The 22913-nt window shown below is 33.8% G+C and overlaps 1 protein-coding gene across 3 annotated transcripts in view; it reads left to right on the top strand.

Annotated features, from left to right (window-relative positions):
- LOC149065784 (histone-lysine N-methyltransferase 2C-like) overlaps positions 1 to 22913 on the top strand; it is a 385748-nt gene that overhangs the window by 360193 nt on the left and 2642 nt on the right. For all 3 annotated transcript variants that reach the window (XM_089253606.1, XM_089253607.1, XM_089253608.1), the window contains 7 exons: positions 3476 to 3719; positions 4491 to 4603; positions 9868 to 9982; positions 10074 to 10236; positions 10418 to 10554; positions 16771 to 16901; positions 20109 to 20286. In XM_089253606.1, coding sequence (XP_089109732.1) covers positions 3476 to 3719; positions 4491 to 4603; positions 9868 to 9982; positions 10074 to 10236; positions 10418 to 10554; positions 16771 to 16901; positions 20109 to 20286 — 1081 coding nt within the window. The remainder of the gene's footprint in view (positions 1 to 3475; positions 3720 to 4490; positions 4604 to 9867; positions 9983 to 10073; positions 10237 to 10417; positions 10555 to 16770; positions 16902 to 20108; positions 20287 to 22913) is intronic.

Here is a 22913-nt window from a genome sequence, read left to right on the forward strand (position 1 = left end):
TAGTCCGGCTCGTCCAGTAATCCAGCATCATTTTAGGTGTATTTTTTTTCAAGTCTATAGAAGAGGAAAAACGTGTTACTGCATGTCTATGGGCAGAACTTTATATTATTTAAACAAGCTTTTTTTACCAACTTCCAGTAATCCGGCACACCCTGGTTTGATATGTGCCCATTGCGAGAGTCTACTGTATTGCATATTCAAATTGCTCGAATTGAGTTTGGAGGACGTAGGAGGACACAGAAAAGAGTTTAACTCTTTAATGCCCAGATAGAAGACCTGGGAGGTTCGTGAAAAACATAGTTTTTTGTGTTTGAAGTGGACTCGTCCAAATTTCGACCACTTTCCCTCTCCCCACCCTTTCTCCATGAGTTTCTATTCATGCCACCCTTTGCATTGACGTTCACCCTTTCATTTCAGTGGATTTTCAAAGACAATTTGTCTGCCAAAAACACCCCTCTACCCACAGTATTATCTCTTTGTAAAATGTATTGAGTACCTTTATCTTTCTATAAATGAAAAGACTGGTATATACAGGGTGTTTCACGAAAAGGACCCCTAACTTTGAAAATAAATAACTCGAAAACTGTGATAGATAGAAACATGAAACCAATGGTATGTTTATTAAAAAAACCGTAAGAATCTGATACAGAAACCTCAAAATTGTAGTTACAAATTGTGCCGATGTGGCTCCATCACAGATTCCTATAAAGAGAGCTCAGACGCCGAGAGCGACCAGTCGTTGAAGATTTCATCGTTGAAACGTGATCGCTATTAACGTATAGTGAAAGAAATTCCAGAAATGATGTATTCCATGGAAGAACATGTGTTTATTGTGTTGGAGTGCCACCGATTAAATCACAGCCCTACTGCCACAAGGAGAAGTTTTCAAATGCAATTTCAAGTCGCAAAAGGCCCAGATGGGAAAACAATTTGTGAGCTACTAAAAAAATTTCAACAGACAGGCCAAGTATCCGATGCGTTAGTCGGAAATGTGACGCTTGTAAACGATTCTTCCTTGTAATCTTCATCTCCACAAATAACCAGTCTGTCTATGAATCTTGTATTGACAAGTGGAGAGGACGTTTCTATATGCATATGGCCATCTGGTTGGCCATTGTCATTCATGAGCTATTAGTTGATTGTTGACGCCGTCCATGTACGGTGCCTTTCAACATATATACGCTTCAAGGTTGAAATATTCTATCTGCTTCCATAGCTTAGATGGTAGAGCACTCGTCCGGCAAGCGAGAGACTGGGGTTCGAGTGCCCGTGGGGGCAGTGATGAATTTTCTTCCTTGTAATCTTCATCTCCACAAATAACCAGTCTGTCGATGGATCTTGTATCTATTCTAGCGTTTTTATCACTAATTTTAAGCCCAGTAAGATGCAGAAGTCAGAACTTTCTGAAAGCACTAAATCCGCGAAAATAACATGGTCTTTTTTCAGTTTTACTGATTTTTATTTTACTTTTTCTTGGGAGAAACTTCTTATTTTATTAGTAGTGTGCATGTGTTTGTTAAAAAACACAAACAGCCAAAAAAAATTGCAGAACGCTGAAACTTTAGTAGTTGAAGAAATCATTTGAAATTGTATGGAAGTTAATAAACAATGAACAACAATGACGCTCAAAATCAATAATGTATATATTTTTTTATTCGACATTGATACCTTCGGTTTCTAATGGGACCGATATATAATAGCTACATCTAAATTTACACATACATTGAGTAGAGTAAAATTACCTTTTGTGTGAGACAATATACTATGGGAAAACCAGACTAACCTAAGGTCTCTTATTATTTTGGGTCAAATCAAGTTGGTTTTCCCTTGGTGTATCATATATCGAGTGTTTCATATAAAAAAAATGCCCGAAAAAATAAAATTATGCGGTCTATTCTAGGCAGCTAGTAACTGAAATATGAATCAGCAAGATGGCAATGTTTAGGGAAAAAAATTGATTGCCTTGCGTGAAATAATTATTACAATATGTAGACCAGTGTTTCCCAAACTTAATGTTGCAGGGGTGTGAATCCCCTGTAGTGAAGAACAATGTTCTACAGACCCTTGTAGTAGAGAACAATCGCAAACTCGCTGTAGCGTCAAAAGGTAAATTTTGACACCACCCTCTCATAAAAGGCAAAATATATCTTTTTATATAATTTGCATTACATGAAAATTGAATTTACTGATATTCCATGGTACAAAATGTGACATTCATTGCAATGGTAGTAAAGGAAAATTGAAAATGATCCTGCGAACCCCTTACAAAGTACTTGCTGATCACGAGTTGGGAAACACTGATCTAGATTATATAACATCATGAAACAAAAACTGACTTTTTAATGACCCCCAACATATTTGTAAGAAAAGTCATGAAGATACCTATAATATAATTTTGAATTTTCAGGAGCTAAATTGACCAAGTCTGAAAAGAGATAAAGCGATCATGGCTTCCATATCCTGTGTCCAAAGCTAAGATTTTTCTGCACCCCTCTATAGTAAATTTATGGTGTAAAAAATAAAAATAATATCAAAGATTGAATCAGGAAAAAACTTTGAATAACTGACATTTTGTTATCTGGGGGTGGTGTACAAAAATTTATTTTTTATATTTCCCTTTATTATATTTCACATATCAATTGCAATGAAGTGATTACAAACATTTAACCAGTTTAATTTATTTAGTATTGTATTTTCATTAGTCTAAGATTGTTTGGATCAGACGACCTGCATAAATCTTCCATCAGACCTGTATAAGACATTTTGTCGTTCTTTTTTTCAGTTAATAATATCTTAAATGCTTTTCTAAGTATTTTATTTACTGCAGAAATCAATCACACTTGACACAAGTACATTTAATAAAATTTATCTTCAATTTAATTAGTTTTACTCTCAGGGTATATACTGTTCATACCGATTCAAAATTATTTCAGCACATGAGAAAAATTGTCCAAGTGATTTTATTCTGGTTATTTTCTAGTCTTTTCTCGAAAAATTTCACCAACACACCGAAAAAAATGTAACCTCCACTCTGTACTTTTCATTTTGAGTGGTATTGTTATGAACAAAAATAAACCTTCTTTACTTCCTTCTAGGAAAGACTAACTTTATTTGGATGTATTCAGTGCATTCTCAAGGAACATTCTAGTACTTCAGCTTTTAAAATCCCATTGATAGGGCGTTAAAGTTGTCTTTTCAGTTCCCACCTCTGACGGGAGCTTTCATTTTCTTCCCCATTGTTGACAAAAGCCTCCAAAACATACCCCCTATTTTGGCTGATTTCCGGCTGCTACTGGCATTTACATGCCCGGCCGACTTCGGCTGATCTGGGCACTATAGAGTTAAATGTTCAGATTCTGAAAGTATAATTATGTGTTGGTGTTTTTGCCAACCAGAAAGCTATAAACAACACCTTAAAAATAATTTTGAATTGAAATATAAAAAGCATATACTTGAAGATATATTTCTCTTATAGGCTACTGAACATGGATGTTGATAAATGGGTTCATTTAAATTGTGCTCTTTGGTCTGCAGAAGTATATGAAACAGTCAATGGAGCTCTAATGAATGTTGAATTAGCTTATAAGAGAGCAGCTATGCTAATTTGTTGTTCTTGCCACAAACCAGGAGCTTCATTAAAGTGCTTCAAAATGCGTTGTTCTAGTGTTTTTCATTTTCCCTGTGCCATGAGAGAACATTGTGTGTTTTTTAAAGATAAGGTAAGATATTAATTTTTTAAAATATTAATGTGTGCTTAACTTGCCTGCAAACTCATAATCCTAGAGTGTAAGTTTCAATTCTAATCTGTAATATCCTCTGTTGTAGGGGGTGTGATTTCAATTGAATGACCCAGTTCAAAAAACAACAACTCAGAAAACTGCATTTTTGAGTTACGTATGTCATGAGAATGGGGAAAAATACCTCTAAATATAGCAAAACAGCAAAAATTCTCAACCATGGCCGGAGATATGGGGGGCATTGCCCCTCCCCCCAACGTCAAAGGTGGAGTCAACTGATCTAATGTATATATGTATTGACATCATCGTGCCCCCCAGCAATAATGACCGTTCCCCCCAGACTTTCAAGTCTATCTCCGCCCATGCTCCCAACTCTGCTTATACGCTCCCTGCTGTAAGTGAATCTTTAGAATGAAGTTCTCTCAAAACATAGAATTTCAAGTTTTTGCCTTTTTGAACTGGGCTGTTGAATTGTCTTTTTTTTTTCATTCTTTCTCCCACTAAAAATATTTTATTCAGATTATTACTTATTTTGTGCATATTTTTGTCCTTCAAAGAAGCCAATACAATATCTTGTATTTATTTCATTTTTTGATAATTTTTGAACACATTTTGTTTAGTCAAAATTTGTTTTCATATGAATCACAAGATGCTTTATACTTCATAAATATAAATTTCTGACTATATTAAACTGAATTCTTTTTAATCTCTTTAAACCAATGTGATTTAATTTATTGAATTTATCTTTTGCAGACTCTTCTATGTTCTCACCATGCTCACAAAGGAGGCTCTGATAATGAGTTGGATTCATTAGCAGTGTTTCGTCGAGTTTATATTGATAGAGATGAGCATAAACAAGTAGCTAGGTAATAACAAAGTTTATTATCTGTTTTAATTCTTTTCATTTTTAATTTAACTCTGTAAGATGTGAAGTTATCAAGCACTCAATATTTTCTCATGCAATTGAACCTATTTTAATTAAAACAAGCTTGAAGTTCAAAAATTTTCAGCCTTTTCATAGGTCACTAAATCCATATTATGAAGATGAAGTTATTTACAGCCACTCTCTGACTTTCAAACATTTGACTTGCAGACATTTGAGTTACAAACCAAAATATTTGGTGTTCTTTGCGGACCCTAGATTGACCTTGACAATGTTTAGCAAAAATGTTTTAACCAGGGGATGCACCATTTTCTGCTTCTTAATCCGAGAGAACTCTCTGTGTGAGATTTTCTCTCACACTGTGAAATATTTTGCTTCCTGCTCAAAACTAAGAAAGGTCTGAGTTTCCTTTCTTGTTTTGATAATCAGTGTGCATCAAGTGATGGTAAGGATCAGTTTGTCACACACTGTCAATGAGGGAGTTCTCTGTGTGCTAGTTCTCGTGCACTAACAAACCTAGCGAGTTCCCTGGATTAACTACTGAGTGGGTCTTTACAGTTAAAGAGCAAGGTGAGTGACCCCCACTTCTTAAAGATGATTTTTTTCTTCCTTGTGAGATGGCGCCAATTCTTGCTTTGATAGATTTTTTGATTCTGATGGTGTTATAAAAAGTAAAAATAATAAAATATGAATATAATATATAAATAACAATAAATAACATATAAATAATAATTAACAAAAGAAAATTAATTGCTGGATAAGGAATTTGTCCAACTTTCAAAGTTATCAAATAGAATATCTGAAGGTTGTACAGGAGATTTGAAAACAGTACTGGAGATTTGAAAACAGTACTGGAGTTGAAAAGCAGTAAATATATGCCATGGTTATAGTTATAAAATATCAGATCATCTCGATAAAGTTTGACAAATTTTGCGTCATTAGTCACATTAACCAGTGATTCTGAAGAAAAGTGACAATGTATCTTCTACAAACGTAGGAGGGATTAACCATTCATCCCGATCCATGTTGTCAACTGAAAAAAGATGCCAGGTCATCTGATGACCATTATATCGCAATTGAGAAGTAAGGACCGTGTGCAGTTGGCCAAAAAACACCATGTATAAATGCTACCAGGGTGACAAACAAGTCCATCAAAGATGCTTCGCTTTTATCGCAGGCATTAGAAAAAAATTTTGAATTTTCTGCACATTTTTTTGTGTTAAAAAAACCGGTATTATGTGTTGTGAATTTGAATTTGTAGCAGAAAACAGAAATTTTGTGTGATAACTGTATTCAATAAGAAATGAATAATCATCATAATATAGGTGATACCAGTTTCCGCTTTCATCTCTCTGAAAGTGCCAATGTTCCATTTATGGAACATCGTGAAAAACAAAGGAAACAATTTTTTTCTTCCAATTTCAAAGTTGATCTATGTATAGGCATGTAAAAGGAACAATAAGTGACTTTGTTCATGGTTTTTCCTTTAAGTGGTTACTGTATTCAATCCCTGTTATATATATAGCAGACACACTCTCGATAGCAGACAAACAAACTCAAGGCAAACTCAAATTTTTTTCCAAACTCTAATTTGTTAATTTTTGGTCATAAACTGAGAGTTTATCATATTTAGCCAAGATTATGTATAACCCCCAAGCTTGTGTTGGTAAATATGATAAATTGTCAATTAATTATTTAATTAACTGAACATAACTATGGTCAAGAATGGTGAATTTGAATGGTAATGTGTGTGTGTGTGTTGGTTTTGTTTGCTGATACATGTGAAGAAAGCCAACAGGACAAGACTGATAATGTTGCTACGAATGTTTTTTCTTCTTCTTGCTTATTTTAATTTAATTTTTATTACAAAATATATGCAGTGAAGATAAAAATAATTAATTGGTTTAATGAAGAGAAGAAAGGTTATGTATAAATTTTTCCATATTTATCAGACTTTTCAACTTTATTTGGGAATTATGCATTATCATCGGTAAAAGTGATAAATGTAGTAAAATTTGATCACACTTTCTTTATCCAGATGATTGGTGATTATGCATAACCACTAGTGCCCATCACTTTTACACAGTCACATATTCATTTTAACATTAAAATGCATAGAAACCAATTGCAACCAAAACCAAAAGTCGTATAAATGAGGTTCCACTATATCATACCTCCACATTAGTGGACATTCCCTGTTATCAAACAAAATTTTTGGTCCCATGGGTGCCCATTATTGAGAGGTTCTACTGTATGATTTATCATCAAATCATTTTGGCTATGAAAAACCCAGTGCTGTTTTTCTTGCAAAATACCCACTTTATCTCAAACTCCTATTGAAATTGATGTCATAATAACTAATGTCACATAAAAAATAACTCCAAATTATCTCATTGATCTTCCTCTTATTAGAATTTAAATTTTTTTGAAGATGATGTGAAATCACAGTAGCTTTTGCTTATGGTTTGAAGCATACAGCTACTGCACTGGTATTTTGTTGCTATCCATCTATTGAATGGAAAGAGATGGAGCCATTGCAGGTGAGGGAAACTCATCAACAACAGGAAAATATAAGCATCCAGGGATTGAACCAGTTTCTCATTCCTTATAGGAATAATCTGAGAGGAGAATCGGTTTTTAAGAATCATTCTTCAAAAGCAGCTATCTCACGATGCTTAAGAAATATTGTCTTGATAATGTGATGTGAAATAGGGAAAACTTGGGGGAAAATAATTTTCCTTCTACTATTAACTACATCATAACTATTACCTTTTCTCTATTGCTCAATGGTGATATAGCCTGGGTTTTCTTCTTTTTTTTTCAAAGTGGAAATACCTTTCCTGCGGTGAATCATGGCACAGCATTCTTTTTTGATGGCACTGGTATCACACATTGTGCTTTATATTTTGTCGTTCGTGAGTGGGATTTTTGTTTATTCGTATAGCAAGTGGTTTTTAAATGAATTATTAGGTCATTGAATATATATTTTTTATTCAGAAAAATTACTGACAAACATACTCTTCCATATATAATTCAGAATAAATAAATTTCATTATTCATGATGATATTCTAGCATAATAATTCAATGGAGTTATGTGATTTTTCTGAAATGTGATTTTATTATTCAATCACCAATTGTGATTGATTGAGGCCATCAGTTTTGAGAATTTAACAAGTAATGTCTCATATATATCATACATTTTGCTCTTCTGAAACTACATGTAATCCCTATATGGCATATAACAATCTGCAACAGTCAGTGCCATCTTAACGCATGGGCCCACCCGGACGCCTCACAAAAATAAGAACTGGTTAAAATTTTTGAGAATTCGCCGGGTAGGGCCTCAGAAAAGTCACTTGCCCTGGGTACCCACAATGCTTGTATGATGACCCTGGCAAGCGTTTTATAATTTTCAATATATGTTTACATTAATGTGTTTTGAATTGAGTTAGATCAATTGTAAAATGTTAATGTATTTTTCATTTGGTCATTTTGTTGCATCAAGTGCTTTTTTTCTTGTAAAAAAAAATTTCTTTTCATGAAATTAAATCATTATTTATTGTGATTATGTTTCAAAAAGAAATAAAAAAAAAATGTGAATTTTCACTAATGCATCACAAATGTAAAATGCTAATTCAAGTGTGATTGATTCTCTCTGATCCTTATCTTTTAAATAAAAATGTTTAGAACCATTTCAGATATGCTAGAACATTTTAGAATTCTGCCACAGCAGGCAAATTGCCCATTGAGGTGGCTGAAAAAAGATGGCCCATAAAAAATATGGATGTCAAATATGACCAAAATACAGCAACTCAGTATAAAAGCACTTATCACGAATATCATATACATTTTATAAAAATTCTAATTTATGCAAATTATTTTTGTCTTTTATTTCAGTAAGGCTTACAAATCAAAATAAGCACTGAAAAAACAAGACATTTTTAAATAAAATGTCAGGGAAGAAAAAGTTTTCCAGCATGGCAGAAATTCAGTGAATGACAATCACAACCACCAAGAGAAAAAAATATTTTATGTTCTACAAAAAACTAAAATGAATGGGAATTATTGATAAAAGATCTGAGGAGAGCAAAATTAGGCGCAGATTAGCCATAGTTATACCAAACATTAAAAGTATTGATGATCATAGAAATTTATTCTTTTATGTGTGTATTCCTGTGCAATGATAAGCATTGAGAACAATTCTTTTCTACTGTTCTACTTCTTTTTTTATGTGATGGAGACTACTGTACCTACGGACAAAATTTCCATTTTAATTTTTCTCAGCTGCTGGAAAACATATTTTCACTTGGTAAAATGCTCAGGTGTTATGCTCTAAACCTCTGTAAATAAAGTCATATTTTTTGAAATCTAAAATTTCGAATACTGAATTTTTAAATTTGGAGATGTAATTTTCGTCCTTAAGTACCACAACCTGATTTACCTATGGACACACCCATATTTAATTGCGAGCATAATAGCACAAAAATTTTTATCATTTTTTTACTCTAACAAACACGAGCACATAGTCACCGACCAATGTTGTATCTAAAAAAAAAAAAAATCAATCAATTTAAAAACTTTCTTGTAGGTCCTATAACTTCTTTATAATTTTAAAATCATGTTATATGGTTTTCACAGAAAACCAAAAATAAAACACAATTTCATAAAGAAATTTAAAGACAAACCACAAAAATAATGAATTAATAATAAAATAAATTAAAAAAATTATTGATGTACCTGTGGACACAAATGATTTTGTCCGAAAGTATGTGCCTTTTTTCCCCCAAAGGAAGATAGCAAGAGGTAGGTTAAGATTTCAATGACATTAAAATCAAAAATAAATCATCAAAACCTCTATAATAAACTACTGCCATGACAAATAATCATTAAAAAAAATAAAAAGTAAAAAAAAAATAAAGAGAATATATAATTTTTTTTTACTTTGACCTTCGAAAAAGAGTAAAAATGTTATATTTACTTACCTTTTGAGTCTTCTACGAGCTGACTTTTCATGAGCAACTGCCTATCACTAGTTTATGTCTGCTAGAAGCCCCCCCCCCCTACATTCCCACCTATTTTCAAATTTTGGAATAAAATGTCCATAGGTACAACTTTCCTTGGGTGCAATGGTCTTCCCCTATGTATCAGAACTTACAAAATGTTCAAAAATAAGCCTCATAAATTATTATGAAGCTGAATAAAGCATATTATTATATAGCTGAATTTTATCTGTTTTGTTTTTTTAGTATGATACAGGGGGACCAATATTTGATGAGAATAGGCAGTCTTGTGTTTCTCAGTATTGGTCAGCTCCTTCCACAACAGATGCAAGCATTTCATACTTCCAACTGCATATACCCGGTCAGTGAACCTTTACCTATGAAATAATGAACTTTCTCTAGAAGTGAATAATTAGAAATTTTGTATTACTAATGACAAGAATATTTTTCAGGTTGGTTATAAAGCCATAAGGTTTTACTGGAGTATGAGAAAACTAGGCAAACGTTGTCAGTACATCTGCAGTATTAATGATATTGATGGGAAACCTGAATTTCATATCCAAGTCAAGGAATCTGATCATAAGGATATCGTTCTGAAAGATAAAACATCCAAAGGTTTCATATTTTTTCTTCTCATCTGCAACCATATTAATATTTGACGGGTTATGTTGAATAATAAAAAAAATAATAAGAAGAAAATGCAGTTTAGATGAAAGGTCTTTTTCAATTTAGTATTTTCATGAAAAAAAAGATAGAAAAATTCAAATAAATGAATTCTCACTTTTTGTTCTTTTAGGATTGTGGCAGAAAGTATTGTATCCAATAGAGAAAATGAGGAAACAGGCCAAGACTATCAAAATATTTCCAGATTTTATCACAGGTGATGATCTTTTTGGTTTAACAGAACCTGCTGTGCTTCGAATAGTTGAATCTGTGAGTATACTGTTATTATTTTAAAGTAGGGTGGGCAAAAAAGAAAAAAAAGTCGCTAGACTTTATGAAAATTCATAAAAATTGAGAAAATGGCTATGGGAGAAAACTGTTTCCACCAAAATTCATGTCATCAATTGATATTTTACTTTGCAAAAAAAGTTAAAAAAAATTTCCTGTAGTAGACACTGACTTTATGGAAGAGTAAATAAACTTTTCCTTATAATATTCAGAAATGACCAATGAATAAGGCAAATATGTGGAATGTACAAAACTCCTAATATATTTTGACACACAGTGGCCGTCGTCTTCAGAGGAAAAATGTATAACCACTAATCATGCTGACCGTGGATCCCACTTGGATTGGATACCAAATCTTAACTCTTGGTTGCTTCAGTGAGAAGAAAGTATGTCTGTGTACATGTCAAACATCGTGGTCGGAGTAAAGCTGAGAGCCTGTATGTAAGTCTACTGTAATGCCCTGATTAGCTCCTTGCAAAATAGAGCTACCTGATTGGTCTATTTGAATTGTCTTAAATTGCTGCTCGTAATGAATCTAAGCCATGGCATTGCGATCAGTGGTGTTGATTTGTTATCATTTACTAATATGTACTTTGAAGGCCCGAGTATATGTTCCTTTGTAGAAGTCTAAATCAACCATGGACTTTACTTTGTGAAAAACTCTCACGTCCTGAAATTTAAATCTATGGTGCTCTTGCCAGCAGTGAGCGGTAATGGCCAATTTTTCATATATTCTTGATTCTCAACACAGCGAGCGCTCTCATTTAATCTTGGTCATATAGGACAGACAAGATCCATAAAAACAAGAGGGTAATCATCGCATGGAATGTAATAAATGTCCTATTGTTTATTCAGTGGTATAACATCTTTAGGGGGAAGCTTAGAACCTAAATTTTAGTAGACACATCTATGGGCATTTGGTTAAACTTTTTGAGAATCAGTTTATCTTCAGTGAGACTATTAGATCTTAGGATATGACTACACTTTCTTTGAATAGCCTCTCTGTAATGTTTACTAAGGTGATTCCTTGTGCTGATTCATGACTTTTCTACTTATTTTGTCAATGATCTTGGTGTTGAACCTCCATCTTTAGCAATTGCTCTGATGGTTTTAAGTTCACGATCTAATGTGTTCCACTTTGATTATATGTTAGATGCTCTCGTTACATAAGTACAAAGCACTGAAAGTTTCTGTTGCATGGGATGACAAGACCTAAAATGAGGTGGTAGCGAGACTGAGAAAGGCTTACGATAGACAGAGGTGTTTAGTTTATACAGCCAAATTTGAAACAAATAATGAACTATTTTCTTGGACATATTAGTAACCAAACAGAAATCACATTTCCAAACCTTTGTCTATCGTAAGCCTTTCTCGATCTCACTACCACCTTATTCAATATCTTGTCTCATGCAAGAGGACCTCTCTGCATATCATACTTATATAGCGAGAGCATTTAACATCTATCAGAATGTTATAGTTGCCTTTTGCACAGGCTCTCAGCTTCATTCTGACCATGACATTTGAAGTGTACAGACTTAATTTTTTCCGCTGAGCAACTGAAAGTTAAGATTCTATATCCAACCCAAATGGAATCCTCAGTCAGCATAATTAGTGGTTATATATTTTTCCTCTGAAGATGACACCCACTGTGTGTCAAAATGCATTGAGAGTCTTGTATTTTCCATATATTTGCCTTATTTGTTGATGATTTCTGAGAACATTGACTTTGTCATCATAATCCTCAAATGTTATTTTATCTGTTTCTGTGTAAAAACTTTGTGAAGCTAAAACAGTTGATTCCCTCATTTTGGTAGATCTATCCAATCAGCAAAGCTTTATCAACCAAAGAGAATTCTGAACTTTTTCAGGATCAATTTATGCTGAGTCTGAGGATTAAAAACTATAGACTTTTTTTAATGCTTATTTTCAGAATCTTTTTAAAAATATAACCACACAATCAATCATTTCTGACCTGAATATTTTTAGACAATTGAAATTATTTTTTCTATCAATTTATTTCATCTTTAGGTCCAATAAAACATAAATATCAAACATTTTTCTGAAAAATACATTTCAGTGGTAAAATTCTGAAGCGATTCCAATTAGCAATATTTGACATTTTGGAGCCAAATATTCAACTTATAAAATTTTGAATTCACAAAAAATAATTTATGTATATTATTCCCCAATCATATCAGAAATAAAAATCAGTATTGGTATCATGCAAATGCACAATACATATCTGTATAATTTTTGAAGTTTTACGTGTAGTCAGAAATCAGAATGGTAGTGTACATATCAACAAATTGAATGAAGTTGAGCTCATACAACTGATCACAATGTAACAGGTATGCCATTCTAATTGGTATTATTCCCCATGATGGCTATGAAAGCCAAACCATCAATGATTTCAATTGGAATTTCTAGATCAGAAAAGGTTGACAGTGGTGTGGCTAATGTGGAGTAATACCATCCCATGTGTTGAATTTCTCTATGCTCGAGTCACGTATGGGAAGAGCCAGAAATGCTCATTGCATTTGCTTGGTTCAGGTTCAGCCATCCAGTTGTTGAGAAAGGGATAATTCAGTATGGTTGGAACGATAAGTCCATTCGATGAGGAAGAAGCATGTAAGTCTAGTGAGAGTGGTAGTTTTTTGGTCTAATGTGGAAAATCTGTGCAGTGAATATAACTAACAATAATTCAGCATGGGCAACTCCTACTTTTAGTACACCGCCAATCGACTGCTTTTACAAGGGGACACCAGTATCGATTGGTGAGGGACAATGCAAGGTTATGGTGTCGCAGGGAATTTTTCTCTAATAGGGTTGTTAATAAATGGAATAGCTTACCCCCGGAGGTAGTGAATTGTAACACAAGTGACACGTTTAAAAAGAAATACTGTAAATACGGGATAAATTGAGAAGCTATACATACTTAGAATAAGACAACCATAAGTATTCTATATGGGCATTGTATGATATTTATCACATGTATATATTGTTTATAATTTTTGTTAATTGCATTTTTAATTGGGTTGCTGTATTTTTGAAATATGACATCCATATTTTTATGGGCATCTTTTTCTCAGCCACCTTGTTGGGCATTTTGCCTGTTGTGGCATTGTATTTGTATTTGGTGGAGGTGGTCGTCAGAGAATAGAAGTTTGATCCCCCATCTATTTTCTATGACCTACTAACTACTTTGAAAACATCATTTTGGAAGAAAATAATCGCTTTTTATTTTTTATGAAAGTCTTATTCTTTGTGATTCCTAAACAGGCCTTGTTTTGTTTATATGACACTCAGAACCACAGTTACATCTACTTTAGTGTTGCGTTTGTACATGCAAGTAATCAGTGAATAAATATTGTAAACATGTTTTACGAAGAATGATATTTTTGACATTTTACTTGAGTTTGTGACGTGATTTCTAAAAATCTATTCATTGTGTCATTACAAAATTTTAATATGATACTTTCTATATATTGCTGAGGTTATGAACTAAAATTTAAGATGTATCGCATATATTTTTGAATTACAGTGTTTTATAAACAAAGTGTAGGATGCAATATCAAAATATTCTCATTTGCATTAACATATTTGGATGTAATTTATAAGCACATTCAATTCTTTAAATTTTGCTTCATAACCTGCAACATCAATAGCTCAAATGTGCTGTGAAAATCACAAAAAATTTCATTAACAAAATTTTTTACAATCATGTTTGAATATTACGTGAATTTTTCCTAAAATTTGCAGGAGTGGAAAATCTGCTACAATTGCTACAAACTGCTACAATTTCAGATGTCTACTACATTCTGCTACAATTTTGACAATTTTCCCTCGTTTGCTACATTCTGCTACAAAAATACAAAAATTCTTCAATTCGGCACCATCTTGCACCAAAAACAAAATTTTCCCTTAAGAAATTTTTAAGTTATGTCATAATAAAAGGTGACTTTTCCATGACATCATCTTTCCTCCCTGCAATTCTATTTCTTCCAAAGCTCCTTATCTTTGATTTGTGATTGCCACATGTATTTTATTTTCCAGCATCTTTAACAGATTTTCAGTCTCTTGTTTTGCTTCCAAGTTTTCTATTATTCATTTTCTACTATTCTTTCTTTTGATATGCCATTCACTGGCATGTTTAGTGTTCAATGGAAAATGGTTCCTAGTTGTGCATTAATCAAAATTACTTTGTCTAGACCATGGTCGTGGTTGGTTTATTTGAAAGGTATTTGATGTAAGATTCCAGCAAAGCTTATTTAGGCAGACCAGCAGAGGTAAAAAAAAATTCACAAAGCTTTTCTGTGGGTATGTGGTAGAGACACTGATAATGAAAATAATAAGGTAACAAGCTAGCATCCCTCGCAGCTACAGTGACCATTTTTGTAACATCATTATCATATTCTGCATACCAGGGGTAATTGTATTGGGATATACAGTTTATAGCCTATTCCAAAACAGACACATTTCCAGAGGATGGCAATCGCTCCTTCCCAGATCTGAATATTATGAGAAACATTGGTCTGTATCATAAAATAAGAGATGATCTAAGAAACGTATGAAATAAATCATCCTAGACCTCTCCTTTTTTTTAACGGACATCCCTTTCAGGCTACATTGCTTTGAGATGGAAAAAGATTTTAAAAGTTGCCATTGGGGGTGATTATACCAAAAATTGTTTTGTTGTAAATGTTTCAGGCTATGAAAACTGATTTATATTTCATAGTATAAACAAAATTAGTAAAAAAATTTAAATTATTTAAAAGAAAAATAAATATTCTCGATTATTCTCCAATTTTTACATCCAGGAGAATATTCTCACCTCACATCTCTATCTAGGAATGTGGTTTGCATAGGTCATTATCTTCTATGCACACCCGGGTCAATTTTTCATGGGTATCTTTATTAAAAAATATGTATAACAGCCCCTGTGCACCATGTGAAGGAGCAGGAAGACTTGAGACAAAATTCTCACCTGTGTAAAACATCATTTTGGTGCCTCTCTGGCATATAATCATCATGAGTAAAATTAACTGGGGGAAACTCACAGATTTGTATATGCCATGAGTAATATGATGAAAAATAACATAGGCAGTTCAGTCGTTGAAGCTCTTATTCTGGGCTTTATATTCACTTAGTTCATAAACTTACACATATTTATTGTATACTATCCGTTATATATACTATATTCCGTTATAAAATGAGGAATAATTTACTTTGCCATTTTATTCCAAGTATTATCAATTTGTGTAATCATTTATCAATGAATAGTAATATAAATTTGAATAAATTTTGTAAGCATTAAGTCTACATTTATATTTTGTTTATTTCAAAAGTTTATGTATTCATATATTGTAGAATTTACATGATTTTATATTTCCTTCAATTAGGTTAAACATTATCCAATTTATTTTGAAATGTGTGCAATATTTTTATTCTTGGACTTTATTTTCCTGTAATAAATTTTTGAAACATAGAATACCATAGGTGTTTGCCAAAAAAAAGGGGGAGTGGTTTAGAGCATAGCTCATAGTTCCCCAAATTGTTCTATCGCCCCCTTCTGCAGAAATTTTTTTCTCTCATCATCCCCTGATTCAAGCAAACCCATAGGATTCTGTGTTATACTTGTAGCTTCTATTGCCCCCCGGGTCATTCCATTGTCCACTTTGGGGAAACACTGATATAGATTATAGTGTATTTTTGCATTCAAAAATGAAGCACTAGGAAATCAACCTTACACTGCTCTACATCATGTTCATGCACAAGGAAAAATAGACTAAATCCCTTCCCCCATTTCGTGGTTTGCCTAATTGTAAGTGAACGTGACAAAAAAAAAAATACTGGGGAGAAATTCCGTATGGTACAGAACCTCTTTTTTTTACTCTTTCAAAATAGCACAGATGCATTACATAGCTGTTGTCAGAGGTGAAATTTTTTTGTATTTGCTAGTGCTAAACTGTTTTGCCCCTCTTCAGTCACAAGCAAACATATTGATTCAAAAACAAGGTTATAATGTATTTCTATACCACTTCTATATTCTTTTTTTATCTATCAGATATCATTTGCGTACAGTGATTCTTCCAATGAATCTAGAATTCTTATTGTAATTATGTAAGTGTTATAAGTAAAGCAATTTTCATGATGCATAAATAATAGCATATGTGTTTCAAAATGGTTTTTTTTTCTCAGCTTCCTGGTGTCGACACTTTGCAAGATTATAATTTCCGCTATGGACGATCTCCATTTTTGGAACTTCCTTTGGCTATAAATCCTACAGGCTGTGCTCGTTCTGAACCAAAACTTAGGACTCACGTGAAAAGGTAATGAAATACATATAATGTTCACATCTATTAATTTTTTCTCTATGTCCCAATTTTCAAATTTATATATACAGGCTGTCCCAAATTGTTTGCACAGCAGATATCTCTGTAACCGTTGACTTTACAAACATACTTTCAATTACAAAAAGTTTTCAAATAATGTGCAGTTACTTTAAATTTATCTTAGAGGGTCGTATACACATAAGAAAATGAAGGAATTAACTTTGTATCCAGTCCTTGTGTGTTCAAAAACCCAGTTAGAAAGTTGTTGCTCTGTATCTTCTGATGCCAACAAAAAAAATTCCATGTTTCTAAGTGCAATATTCTCGGAGATATTCAAATTTAAAAAAATGAAGGGAAGTTGGGGGAAAAACAGTGTTAAATGTGGGTAAAACGTTACCACTGTTTTTCCCAACTTTCCTCCGTTTTTTCGAATTCGAATATCTCGGTGAATATAGCCCATAGAAATGTGTAATTTTCTTCTTGTTTTGCATCAGGAGAGACCAGGCAAAAACTTTCTAATTGGGTTTTTGAGCACACAAGGACTGCAGAAAAAATTAATTCATTTTCTTATGTGTATGACCCCTAAAATAAATGTTCAGATTTTAAGTAACTGCATGTCATTTGAAAACTTTTTGTAATTGAAAGTATGCTTGTAAAGACGGTGCTAACAATTTGGGACAGCCTGAACTGTATAGGGGAAAGATGGGTTAGAGTACATTCCTAGTGGACTTTTGAATATCAAAATGAAATTTGAAGAGATGAAGTCCCAAAAATTTCATGATACATAGTTTATCAAATCAGGAATAGAAGTGAAAGAAATGAAAGTTGTTACTTCATGAACAAATGAGTTATAAATGTAAACAAATAAATTTAGATTGCATACTCTTTCTGCCTTATTGAGTAAGAGTATGTAGATAGGTGGGGCAAAGAGCATGTACCCAAAGATTTGACTAGTCTCAAACAAATGCCCTCATAACTTTGTAACTTGAGCTACAACTCCTTACATATTCCACACTGAGTCCAATCGTCATTGTAGGATTTTTCACAGGCTGGGCAGATGGACTTTTCATTGTATATCAAACTTCTTGAGAAAATTGGTTTTTCAATGGAGTTTCCAAAGTTTTTCTTGTGATTTCAGGACTTTTTCATTGCAATCACCCCTTTTATGGACTTGACCAGCATTTGCTTTCTTTGCTCCTAAATTTTATTTCATCTTATCAGAGAAAACTTGCATCACAGTTATGTGCATAAGCTTAGCTGTCCTTGTATTGCTTTTTAAAATTGTTCATAGATAGCAACACCCTGCAATACAGCTACATTCTAGCGTCACCATATTGTTCTGTAGAAAATGTTCTTCATAACTTGAAACTTGGAAGCTTTCATCAATCTTCTATCTACAGAAAAATTAAGATTCCCAATAGATGGTGGAAAAGTTACACACCGACATTACAAAATCACATTTTACCTAATAAATTGAAGACAACAAGGATGTCATCAATAATGATGGGTTTTTGAGACACTGAATTTTACATGTTAACTTGGTCATATAATTTTTAATTGCCCTGCTGCCAACAGCAAAAAAATTGCAGGTGACTTACTGAACTGCATACTTGTATCTACCTTTCCTATTCCCCCCCCCTCCCCCTCTCTATATATACACTGGTGTAAGAAATTAAGAGAATTTGCAGACTTGGTCGATTATCTCTAGAACTACTGTACTGATTTTAATGAAATTTGATATGTACATACATTGATACAATACAAAACAAATAACCATTCAATAATTGTAATACACATGCATGATCGTGCGTAACACTTGTTGGAGTCGGAAGGTATGAAACAGCGGTTGCAGAATAAACAAAAAAATGTGTTAATAGGGGGTATGGTCCCCTCTTACAGATATACAGGTCTCACAGCGTGACTTCATACTTGAAATAAGGCAGTTTATCATTTCCTGTGGCAATTGGTCCCACTCGTTCAGCAATGCTGTTTTCATTCCCTGGATGGTTCCCGGAGGGGGGTTGTGAGTTGCAATTGCCCTCCCCAGAGCGTCCCAGACATGCTTTATAGGGTTAAGGTCTGGAGATCTGGCTGGCCAATCCATCCGGCGAATATCCTCACTCTCTAGAAAATCGTCGAGCGGAAGAGCTCTATGTGGCCTCGCGTTATCGTCCATTGAAATGAACTCAGGGCCAACTGCACCCCTGAAAAGGCGAACATAGGACTCCAAGACCTCATCCCTATACCTCACACAAGCCACAGTGCCTCTTTCAAAGACATGGAGAGGTGTGCGGCCATCCAACATGATGCCTGCCCAGACAATTAAACCTCCTCCGCCATAATGGTCGATTTCGCAGACATTGGGGGGTAGGTAGCGGGTCCCTGGTTCTCTCCATATGAACATACGGCGAGAATCGGTGCTTAGGCTGAACCAGGACTCATCAGTGAAGAGAACGGTCGTCCATTGATCCATACTCCAATCTCTATGCTCTCTGCACCATGATAAACGGATTCTCCTGTCTGTAGAAGTGAGCAGGACGCAAACAGCAGGTCTTCTTGCAAACAACCCTCTCTCATGAAGTCTTTTGGAAACAGTCACCCTTGATACACGGATTCCTGTGGCTGCATACAAGTCACGAGAGAGCTGAGAAGCTGTAGCACTCCTGTTACGCCTCACTATAATCGACAAATGGCGATCTTCTCTGGCCATCGTGGCTCTTGGACGACCTTGCCCAGGCTTTCTGGAACTGTTTCCATAAGTTACACACGACGCTGGGCGTTAAATTGAACTCTCTACAAATCTGGACTTGAGATTGGCCTGCTTCTAGCCTCCCCATAATTCGCCACCTCATTCCATCATCTAAACGTTGGTGGTTACTCATTTTTACTGTTACAATTTGAAATTAACCGATTGCTGCAAAATAACACCAAGAAATTTGCCAAGGTGTGCTAGCGAACGATATGCGTCTTAACTTACGCGCGCTTATAAAGCCTGTTTCTCTACTGGCTCCGCCTACACACACGTGTACGCTTACGTATTTGACGTACAAGATTTGCATTTTTGTCTAGAAGCAGGGGTTTTACATTCAGTTCAGTTCTTTTCATGAAATTTGTTAAAATATGCAAATTCTCTTAATTTATTTCACCAGTGTATATATGTAGATTTGTTTTAAAAATAATAATGAAGGACTTCTTGTTTTTCAGGTCTCATACTTTGCACACAAGTAATAGTTCACGATGTACATTTCATACATCTTTCGGCGGCGCTATCGAAATCAGTTCTCCATATGTCAAACAATTTGTTCATTCCAAATCATCACAGTATCGTAAAATGAAAACTGAGTGGAGAAATAACGTTTACTTGGCCAGAAGTCGTATTCAGGTATAATGATCATGTTATTTAGGCCTATCTTTGAATGTTTTTGTCTTCATGTAAACTTGTACTGTGTTGCCTACTACAATGAGGTTTTCTTTTGGGATACACTTTGGGTCAATATATTTCAGATACTGTATTTCAACCTGCTTAAGAAGCCGTTCAAGTATTACGTAAGCAAATTTTTAGCCATTTTTGACCCCCCACCCCTTGTCAGCAAAATGCTGACCCCCCCACCCCCTATCAGCAAAATTTTGTCATCAGCTTCTGCCCCTCTGAATCCTAACTCATATTTTCATAGAGGGTGGTTGATGATGTAAGCATTATCCAAAACCCCCTTGTCAGCAAATCGGAAACCCTCCCCCACATTGATGATGACGTAGTACTTGAACGGCCCCTAACCAGTCAACTGTCAAATTAATATCTCTGAGCGTTACCCGCAGTGCCCACTTTTTCCCTTTTTTTTCCTCTTCTTGGAAATTTTAAATATTAAAATATTTTTTATAGCATGTTTTTTTATAGCTTGAATGTGTCGAGACGTAATATGACACCCCAAAGGGGGATGGGGTCATAATGTCCTGTGACTAAAAGAAATGTTGTTGATGGATTTTTTATGTGGAACCATAGTAGTTGAACCTTTGCTAAAAGATATATGAGTAATAAAACAGATGCATCTTCGCAAGGGAATCGGAAATTTAAAAAAAAAAAAAGAAAAAAAAAGCGAGGGGGGGATGCAGAGTTTTGCAAAACATGACAAAGATAATAGTAAGAATCTGAGACCTTGAAATATAATTGTTCAACTCCATCTAGTGATGAGATAATAAAGTAGAAGGATGGCTGTACAGATGGCAGCACATGAATGACAAATTATTTCGTCATATCTATGTGAAAAAAACCGAAAAGTCTGTGCATCGGCAAATGTCGTCGTAGGCACCACCATTACGTATGGCAGCAACGGCAAATGCCGATGTAACCACTTGACTAGTTAAGGGATCTCACTATCCTTAAGGTCGAATTTTGAAAAATAATTCATTCAATTGCAAACAGACTACTAAAACTTCTGTGGTAATTGGCTAATTTCTTTCATGATAAAATAAATAAATAATGAATCAAACGTAAAGTAACAGTATACAAGTAAACACTTTGAACATATAATTTTCTCAGATTGCAATGTTTGAGCTAGCTCATCCATAAGATAAAAAAAAAAGACTACTGCCCCAAAAATTCTGATATTTTGCAGAAATTTTTATTCAACATGTGTTAGAAAATATACTTCTGATTTGGCAATTGATTAATGGGAAGTACTGTGTAAAAAATGTTGAATTTTTAAGTTTTTGAAATTCATGTATTTTTTTTTCAAACTTTAAAAATTCATAAAATTCTAACGAATAGACAGATATTTAAGTTTTAGGTATATTTTACTAACATATGTCAAATAAATATTTCTGCAAAATTTCAGAATTTTTGGGGCAGTTTTTTTTAAATCTTATGGATGAGCTTTTTAATTGACACATTTAAAAAGAAATACGATAAACATGTTGGAGTAAATCGAGAAGCTATAAATAATTAGAATAAGACAACCATAAATATTTTTTGTATGGACATTGTATAATATTTTCATAACATCCTTTTTTCGGCCACCTCATTAGTCATTTTGCCTGTTGTAGGAACTGTATTAAAAAGGCCTGTATTAAAAACTGCAATCTGAGAAAATCATGTTAAAATAAGTGTTTTTTCTTGTATATGTTTACTCTATAATTCACTATCTCTTGCTTTTATTGTCAAAGAACAAATTAACTGATTGAAAATGAAGTACTCAAATAATTTCCTTGTACAAGATATGCAATGACTTCAGCAATTTTTCTGTAAATGAAAACAAGTTTGATAGCTTTTCACTTTTATACTATCATGTCTCTGATACGCCATATAGACGTAATCATTTTTTTTTTACATTTCTTGCACATTTTTCTCCCGTTTTGATTAAAATTTACCAAAATTTCAATTTCGAAGTAAATTTAAAATTCTTTTGTGTTTCTACCTCTTAATATATCAAAGTAAATTAATCAGTTTCTTTGTACTGCTACACATAAACAAGCTACGTGCATTCAAAAATGCATTCATTTATGGAACATTTGTCTTTCAAGACAACAGTACTCTAGGGATATCTAAGGTGCAGGCAGTGCGCTGCTTCGATTTTCCTATTTGAACCACAGGGTGTTGAAATCATTCGACATGTATATAGGTGCCAATTTTCTAGGTAATATGACACAGAGAGGAATGTGATTTTTGGGGTGGATTTTTTATATTGGGTGAGTAATTTTTTATTCTTGCATTCTTAGGAATGCATGTTTTTGCAAACTGCAGACTAATCAAACTGAGATTGAAACTCCAAAAGCAGTGTGTTCTTCAAAAGATATAGGGCAGAAAGCACAAGGAGTAATAAAAGATGTAAGTGTAATAAGCGCAAAGCAGTAAACGTGAGAGCAGCACTAGTGTGAAAATTTCAAGAAAAGGCAAGAAGGTTTTGAGCAATCTGAAAAAACTATTGCATGGGATAAAAAACATTCTTTCAAGAACCCCATGAAAACCACAGCTGTGGATTCCATTGGAAAAGATTTGCCATATGACCATTATAG

The sequence above is a fragment of the Pholcus phalangioides genome, unplaced genomic scaffold, assembly GCF_987345545.1.
Source record: "Pholcus phalangioides strain wild (caught in Gottingen) unplaced genomic scaffold, Ppha-v1.0 ptg000039l_1, whole genome shotgun sequence".
Lineage (NCBI taxonomy): Eukaryota > Metazoa > Arthropoda > Arachnida > Araneae > Pholcidae > Pholcus > Pholcus phalangioides.